Genomic DNA, 8,745 nt, shown 5'->3' on the forward strand with positions numbered 1-8,745 from the left:
AAAGGCCTGGGAGGGGAGTTGCACATCTCCTGGTAGCTGATTGGTCATTCCGTATCCCCGCCCCCTTGGCCTGGGCGCGGTCTCGCTCTCCTTTGACCTCGGTTTCAAGACATGCGCTGGGCAGCGGTTGGTCCGATTGGCTAAAGTTTGATCTCGATTTGCCCAATGAGGAGCGAGCTTCGCGGGGTCTGTCGGGAAAGGCAGCGAACCTATATAAGCAGCCTGAGGGGCTGCACCCTCACGCTAGGGTCGCCGTGAGGGACGCTGCTGGAGGCCTGTTTTGGGGACGGCTTGCGCTAGCTGAGGCTGCACATCGGGGACGATGGCGGAGGGAGATAATCGCAGCACCAACCTACTGGTGAGTTCTGGCACCTGGTTGCGAGGGAACCGAGTAGGACCTCCGCACTTTGGTGGGGTCCGTGGGACGACACTGCAGCCTCGCTCCTATCACCCGCGGTGGGTCCGGCCCTCCTCTCCCGGTTTTCAGGTTCAGGCGACGGCTCCTGCCCTTGGGACTTATTGGATAACCCCTGCTTGACGGGCACTAGTCATGTCGACTTTAACATCCCCTGGGGAAGGTGCGCAACGGGGCGAGGAGGGCGCGTGATCTTTCACCGGGAATACGGGTTCAGCGGGAGAAGGGAGGGGCTGTGACAGTTTGGGGTGTAGTCAGTGTTAGAGAGCCGCGAGGGGCCAGTCGAGCGCTTTTGTGGCCCAGGTCCCAGCCGTATCCGGGTTTCCCCTTCCTTGATCTTAACCAGAATGCCCCTTCGTCCTTTTACCCCTGTACTTGGGGATGGGGGTAGGTCAAAAGTCTGCTGCCGAGAATTTCTGTTAGAGCTGGCACAGCTTAAAACGGCAGGGAGGCTGCGAGCTCACCGCTGGGAACTGGGACTGGGGTCCTGCTGGAAGGACAATGGGAGGTTCTGGCGTTTGTCTAAAGCTTGTAAATCTTGGGGAGGGGGTGTCTACAGGACGACTTTAAAGTAAGCAGGGGTCCGAAGGAACTGCAGTGAGGTTGTATCACAGGCGGACAATTTTAACCTGACTACAAATCTCACCGCAGGATCTAGGCAAAAACGAGAGAAATACGTCCATCTTCTTCGTTGCCTTTCCCCAGAGAAAGGCAAGCCATACACCACAACCACCACAATGAATAGAGAAACCACAATAATTTAATTTTGACCTTTGATTTTCCAAGAGCCGGGGTCCTAACGAATTAAGTGAGTTTGCGGGGCACTTTTGATTGTGTGTGGTTTCATTTTGCTTTGTTTTTTTAGAAATGCATACCTGGAAAAAAAAAAAAAAGAAAGAAATGCATACCTGCACACACACACCCCTTCTCTGTAGTTAGCCTAGTTAACCCCAGCCAGTTTCCTTTTAGAAACTGATCAAAGCACAAAGAAGTTGCCCAGGTTCACACAGCTATTGAAACAACAGATCATGGCCTGGAGCTGAAGAGCTCTTTCAGCAGAGCAGTGTGACTTTAAGAACAAGGCCTTTGGCCTTGGATTTCCTGGATTCAGATCTGTAAACCTCTCTGTATTTCAGTTTCCTTATTTGTAAAATGAGGATGCTAACAACACCTTCCTTTCAGCTCGTTGAGAGAAGTAATGAAAGTATGGTATATAAATGTTTAGCAGAGTTTCTGGCACATGGTAAAATCTCTTATTTAGCTATATTAAATTAAGCATGATATACCAAGTCAGAAATAGTGAGGTCACTTAAGTGGTCAATGTGGCACAGATAAGCATCTTTATCAAGATTAAGCTTCACTGGCTCCTGTCATTTGCAGATTTCCCTGTGATAACTGTTACAAGGACACATAGGTTTCTTGTTACAATTTTTTTTTCCTCTACCAAAATCAGCTTAAGGGCTTTTTGCCACTTTAGCTCATCAGAGAAGTCTACTTTCAGCTGATTGTCAGATTTGTGGAGAAATTTGAAGTCTAACCAAAATGTCCTGATTAGTGTAAGAAGCATTTTATTGAGATATATTGGGCTTAAAATGCCTCATATAATTTGTTGAAAGCACAGTAGTTTTCCTTAGTTGTGCAAATGATGCCAACATCTAAATGATTCCATTACACAAAGAGCTGTTTTGGAAATTGAACGCTGTTCATGGAGAGGCTTTCCTAATGGATTCAGAAGTCCAGGTTAGATCAATGAAATGACAAAACAACAGATCAATTGTAACCACCCAAAATGAGCAAACTTAAAGTGATCTAATTTTATACTCAGGACGCTGCCACTTAGTAGTGTATGGCTTTGAGAAAGTAACTGTTCTGAGCTCCATCTGTTTAATTGTAAAATGGACCTAATTATTCCCAGTTTAAGGGGCTCTATAAGGATTATGTTACATCTTGCGTGTAAAGAGTGGCCCAGTGCTTGGACTTGGAAGGTGACCATTAAATGATAGATTTTTTTTCTCCACCGATTTCTGTCTTTGGTATCAAAATTGCAGTTTTTTTTTTTTTTTTTTTTGAAGAAACTGACTTGTTTGATAGTGATTTGTAAGAGCTGTTTCACATACTTGGTGCCTTAGAAGAATTTAATTCTCCAGGAGCCACAAAAATGTTGAGATTAGTAAAATGATCACTTTAAATGTTGCCCATATGTAGGCTGCAGAGACTGCAAGTCTGGAAGAGCAGCTGCAAGGATGGGGAGAAGTGATGCTGATGGCAGATAAAGTCCTGAGATGGGAAAGAGCCTGGTTTCCACCTGCCATCATGGGTGTGGTTTCTTTGGTCTTTCTGTAAGTGAGCTATTAAATTACTACAGATTGTGTTTGTTACTAAGAAGGGCTCGGGTTCCATTTATAGAAATGCCTGAAATCTTTCATAATCTGTAAAGAATGCCTTAGAGCAGTTTGCCTAGTTTTCAGAATTTGTAGTACTTATGTAAATTTGGTAATCCAAGGCAGTTAAATAAATCTGTGGCTCAGACTTTTTGGCCTTAGGACCCTTTACACTTCTAAAAAGTGTTGAAGACCCCAAAGAGCTTTTGTCTCTTGATGTTTATTTTAACCATTGCAGCTATGATGTCATCGTGTCTTGAAGCTTCTGGGAAACCACTTGCGAGAAAATTAGAGTGAAAAGGGCAAATAACATCTTTGAGAACCAGAGGACCAAGTGGATAAACATTTTCAGCTAGGAATAATAATAAGTATGTTTTTATAACCTTTATTAAAAAAATTTTTTTTTTGAACAGGACTATCTACTATCTGGATCCATCTGTTCTTTCCGGTGTTTCCTGTTTTGTTATGTTTTTGTGCTTGGCTGACTACCTTGTTCCCATTCTAGCGCCTAGAATTTTTGGCTCCAATAAATGGTAGGTGGCATATTGATTTGGCATTCTAGTTTCTGAGAGGTTACTGAACCTGGTGGTTGTGACTCGTATGCTGTAATTAAGCACAGAGAGTTGACTAACCATCACATACCTAGGGGTTAGATTACTGCTTTGATGTAAAGAACTTCTTACCTGCTTCAGGTATAAATCATGAATTTCCAGTACTTAATATCTCCATGGCTCTTTTATAATCTAGCATTTATTGTGACTTTTTTTCTTTCTAGACCTTATTGAAGTGAGTTTTTTTAAAGATAATGTTTTATCAAGGATTGCAGAATTCATGAGTGTTGCATAAAAGTCGTATGTCTACTTTTACATTTTCCATTGATATTTAAGATAATATGTTAATTTCATAGATTACTTCTGAATAAATACAAAAACAGTAATGTAGATTTTTTGCCTATTCATTAAGCAACTGTTCAAATGCCTACTTTTACGTTAAGCACACTGTCGTGGGTGCTGTGAAATACTTTGACTTTAAAGATTGATGCTGTGTTTCAGGTTGAGATGGTGAGTCAGTGCAGTGGTGGTGAGCAAAATGTGTACCAAGTGCTTTAGGATAGGTTCAAGCTGTGTACAAGTGGGTTGTCGATTTCATTTGTACCATTCTTTGACCTGGTTACTTATGAGTTGCCAAGATACAGTTAAGTGGCTGTGCATCCTGTTAAAATATTTTTTAACTTCCCTCTGGAACGTTGCATTTCTCACTTTCGATCCAGATAATGAATAAAAGTAGATGATGGAATGGATTTTTTTCCTCCTACCTGCTATTCTCCCATGGCTGTTTATTTTAATTTGATTAATGGTCTGCTTGTGCTTTTAGTTTTTTTGTTTCCCTGATAACAGTAAATTATAAAATAATTCTGTAAAAATAAGAATTTTAAATGTATGCCCTCTGGATCTTTGGGAACAGATTCACACATTTGGGGGGATTAAGTTACGAGATAATTAAACATGTTTATTTAAAGATGTTTCTGCCATCCTCAAATGAATTACGTTAGGAAATGTCCTTTGAATTGTTTTTCACATGGAGTAATGATGTATGCTGCTGTTTTTTGGGCAAGTTTGTAACTGCAATGTAACAATTTAGCAGAGAATCAACCTCAGACTCTGACTTTATTGGCCAGATGACAGTTCTAATCTGCTAATTCATAACTCCTGGAGAAGAGTTTTCAGAAGTAAATACATAAAGTTTCATGGTAATCAATGTGTGGTTCAGTATTATTGACGGAGCAGTTTTATTTTTTGACCTTTATGAGGAAGGAAGAACACCGTTGCATAGCCACAGCCCAGCCTTGACCATGGGCAGCATATGAGGTTTAATTGTTTACAGGAAGTTCCAGAACCCAAGCAGAAACCATTCTACTGTGTCTGTCGCTGCAGGTTTACAGTGACAACGACTAGAGAAAAGAAAGCAAATGTTTGTACAGCAAAGACAGTATAAAAGCAATTCTTTTTTTTTTTATCAGAACCCAGAATACATTATAAGTTAAAAAGGGCTTTCTTGGAGGATCTTTCTGTGTTTTCACTGCTGTTTTGTTTATGATTATACTTTCCCTCACTGGGACTAAATTTATAAGGAATTTGGATTTCAGCTGTTTGTTGCTGCCTTGACATCAATTGTATGAAGCCCAGTTGAGGGTTCTGTGCTTTGATTGTTCGTAGTTATTACCCTACTGAAGAGTGCTTACATACAGCTGTTTGGCAGAAACTTCACATCTTCCTCAAAAAAGTGGGACTCTGATGGGCTACAACCCAGGATTCATTGGAATTTGCAAAGTAATATAGGAATAGAGAAATTAATTCATACTGATTTCTGCATGGCTCATAGTAGTCATGAGTTTTTGGTTACTGTCATTGACCAAACATGGCCTTAGAACCCTAAATACCCATTACTTTGTACACACACGTGTCTGGACACTGTGCTGTACACCAGAAACTGACACATTGTAATTGACTGTGCTTCAGTTTAAAAGCAGCAACAACAACTTACTCCTGTTCTATAGAAGAAGTCTGAATGGTACAAGAACTTTTCTATGAGATAATGGTGAATCGTTTTTTAATTTAGATTTTCTTTAGAAGATAACTTTTTAAATTTGAGAGAATGGTTTGTTTCTGTTTACTGTTAAGATTTGCTTATAGTGAAGGGGAAAATTCTTTTTCTAGGACCACTGAGCAACAGCAGAGATTCCATGAAATTTGCAGCAACCTAGTAAAAACTCGACGCAGAGCTGTGGGCTGGTGGAAACGCCTTTTTACGCTAAAGGAAGAAAAGCCTAAAATGGTACTTTTTTGGTTTTGAATTATTTAAGTAAAGCAACATTTTAAGGTTGAGTCAATTTTTACTTCATTGTAGTGTAAAGCCTTTTCTGCTTTACTCTAGTTATAGTTTGATGTTTATCATTATCTGTTGGTGTAACTCCTGAGTGCATTCATAAATATTTATCTGTATTAGTTAGGCCTGAAGTTAAAATTACATTTCACATTTAATTTTTTACTCTAGTGGAGTGAATTTTTTGTTTTTTTTTTAATTTACTGAAATAAATGTAAAAGACATATACCTAGCATTTGTTCTCTTTTCTCTTAGCTTCACTTGAGTTTATTATGTGATTTTTTAATTGCAAAAGTAGTATAATTTATAGTATAAATTATTTTATATTTACATTATATATACACTATATATAATTTTTATATGGAATTACCATTATTGTAGGAGAGAATGTATCTAAATTCTGTAAAGTAGTTGTAAGGGAGTTTTCTATGGGCTTTGTATAATATATAGATACTATTTTTAAAGAAAAGTGATCATAAAAACTGAGTTATTTTCCAACCTTCGAAACAACCTCCTAAAGTGATGCCTCTTAGTCTGTTTCTAGGAGTTGACACATTCTTATTATTTTCATTGTCAGTACTTCGTGACCATGATCATTTCTCTTGCTGCGGTTGCTTGGGTGGGACAGCAAGTCCACAACCTTCTTCTCACCTACCTGATAGGTAAGTCTTTGAGGAAGAACTAACCACAGGCACATCCTGGCCAGTGAAGTCTACCTGGAATTTAGTAAACAGTATATTTGTGCTCACTAAGTTCCAGGCAGTGATCAAGGAACTGTGTGAGTACAGAAGATGACAAAAGCCCAGGTCTTGTTTTCAGTTAGTTTGTGATCTTAGAGGAGATTAAGACCAAGAACTAATGTCCAAGGTAGAAAGTAATGTGCACAAGGGAAAAATAAGCAGTGTGTGTTATCTGAGGTTGGGAGGCGTGATAGCGGAAGCTTCTGGGGATAAATACCAAAGGAAATAATGGATTTTATGTTGCTTCATCCCATTAGAGTGTGTAATAGTCCAAGAAACTACCTTCTTTAAAATGTAATAATCTTCAGGAAGTTAGTTGCTGCCTTCTTAATTTTGTTTGTTTGTTTGTTTGTTTTAAGTGACTTTCTTACTGTTGCTTCCTGGACTAAACCAACACGGAATCATTTCGAAGTACATTGGAATGGCCAAAAGGGAGATAAACAAGCTTCTCAAACAAAAAGAGAAGAAAAATGAATAAAGCACCTGCTTTATTCAGTGTGATTAATGCCGCATACATTGTCCTTGGGAACAGTGTGTGTTGTGTTGTCTGGATACTAAAATGTTAACAGAAGTAGCGCTTTGCTCTCCCTCATCCTGCCCTTAGTAGAAATTCCAACTTTCCAAGAAAGGCTTTGTGTCCAGTGTCTTCACGGGTGCCTTCTCATCAGCTGGCCCCAAGTGAACAACTCATTTGTGAGTAACCACTTCTCCCGGCTTTTCTCACCCAGGGTTAGTTGAACTCTTCTTTTAAAAAAATACAGTGGTGAACTTCACCCTTTAGTACAGTTTACAGTGACATGGGATAATTGTTTCAGTTGATCTTTGCTTTAGCTGGATACAAGATAGTGGTCTCTGGCTATAGGAAGCTGGTTTTGCCACAGGTTAAAAAACTGGTTTCGTGAATATAGAGACCAAGTTTACCATTTCTGATGAAGAGACCATTTCAGATTCATTCCTCATTCTGTTTCGATACCATGGGAGAAGTTTCCTCATGGAATAAAATGAAACTAATTCCATGCCCTAGAATGTGTTGTGCAGAATTTAGCAATTTGTAAGAAACAAGGATCTTTCTTCCCAGATGGAGAATCTGACAGGCTTAGAACACTTGTCCCTTTGCACTTAAACTTGAAATTAGTGTATCCTTAAAGGCGTTTTAGTAGCAGGCTTCCAAAAGTTGGTATTTAGGATTTTTAGCATACTTTTAATTTCAGATTTTCAGCTAACTGAAACTAAAGTACATAATAGGTTAAGACTCACGTCTATGACCTTCACTCCAAGACCAGCCAATGAAGGACAAAAGTCTTCCTGTGTTTACTCAAGATTAATTTCAGTAGAGAATAATCTTATCCTACTAATTGTTCAAGACCAGAATAAGCCTTTAAAGGTAAGCCTCAAGATTGTCATTTTATGGTAATGCTGGCTGCTTTTGGTCCCCATAGATTTAGCATAGGAGGTGGAGAGGAGCTAGCAGCTGACTTTTTCCCCAGCTATTTCTCTGAAGAATGCAAGGGCTGTTGGTGGGAGCAGACTTGTTGGTGATAGTTGGCCTCTGGTTTGCAGAGACTTCGTAATTCTTTGGAAGGCATCTTAGAATCATTCTCCCTTTCAGTAGCTAGAGAGTTAGAGTAGTTGAAATCTGTAGGAATGAACCTCTGAGGACTAAAAATGTGACGGATTTGGGAACAGTTCTTAAACTCTGATTAACTAGTTGTAATATAGTTTTGTGGATTTATTGCACTGATGCTGTAAAACCTGGACTTTGTGGTATATCTGTCCCTAAGTAAGTGTTGTTTTCTCTCCTTCAATATTGCTGTAAACAGTGGCACCCATGTAGCACATGTTTGATTTTTCTTTTTTAATGTTTCTATGAAAACTACAAACTACCTTAATTTACATGTTTCCTTATTGTAAATAAGCTTGTCTTCCTATCCGGATTTTTTTGTGTATGTGTGTTCTACCCATTAACTACTTTTGCAGTTTTAATCCTATATGATTTCTTCTACTTTGTTTTGTGTAAAGGGGGAAAAATAAAAAAGCTGGAATCTCTCCTTGTGTCCTACTTTTTTTATAGCTTAGCCAATATAGTGTTTACATGACTGGGTTTATGTACCCAATTAATGAACTACCCTGTGTGATCATTACATGGCCAAAAAGTGCTCTTTAAGAACAAAAGTAAGTAAAAGGTTTAAATTCATTCATTCAGCAAACATCCAGGCACCACGCTAGATGGAAAAGGAGATACAAAGAATAAGTGATGGCCAAAGGTGACGTGTGAGGGGGCCTGGCTGGAAGATCAGGCAGGGAGTAACGCGGATTCGGGAGATCA

At 39.3% G+C, this 8,745-nt stretch overlaps 1 protein-coding gene across 2 annotated transcripts; it reads left to right on the plus strand.

Annotated features, from left to right (window-relative positions):
- The first annotated feature begins 201 nt into the window (after positions 1 to 201).
- Positions 202 to 8,465, plus strand: ARL6IP1 (ARL6 interacting reticulophagy regulator 1). 2 transcript variants are annotated; one of them, XM_010961089.2, is made up of 6 exons: positions 202 to 358; positions 2,621 to 2,754; positions 3,210 to 3,329; positions 5,514 to 5,631; positions 6,257 to 6,341; positions 6,779 to 8,465. In XM_010961089.2, the coding sequence occupies exons 1-6, from the start codon at positions 323 to 325 to the stop codon at positions 6,895 to 6,897; spliced, it is 612 nt and encodes a 203-aa protein (XP_010959391.1). In that variant the 5' UTR covers positions 202 to 322; the 3' UTR covers positions 6,898 to 8,465. The 2 variants fall into 2 exon arrangements, with proteins under 2 accessions (XP_010959391.1, XP_045377183.1); XM_045521227.1 differs by lacking the exon at positions 3,210 to 3,329.
- The last annotated feature ends 280 nt before the right edge of the window (positions 8,466 to 8,745 follow it).

The sequence above is a fragment of the Camelus bactrianus genome, chromosome 18 (assembly GCF_048773025.1).
Source record: "Camelus bactrianus isolate YW-2024 breed Bactrian camel chromosome 18, ASM4877302v1, whole genome shotgun sequence".
Taxonomy (NCBI): domain Eukaryota; kingdom Metazoa; phylum Chordata; class Mammalia; order Artiodactyla; family Camelidae; genus Camelus; species Camelus bactrianus.

Coding starts and splice junctions, on each gene's coding strand:
- ARL6IP1 (XM_010961089.2), top strand. CDS start 323: ATGGCGGAGGGAGATAATCGCAGCACCAACCTACTG. Junction 2,755..3,209: donor GTGGTTTCTTTGGTCTTTCT/GTAAGTGAGCTA, acceptor TTTTTTGAACAG/GACTATCTACTATCTGGATC. Junction 6,342..6,778: donor TCTTCTCACCTACCTGATAG/GTAAGTCTTTGA, acceptor GTTTGTTTTAAG/TGACTTTCTTACTGTTGCTT.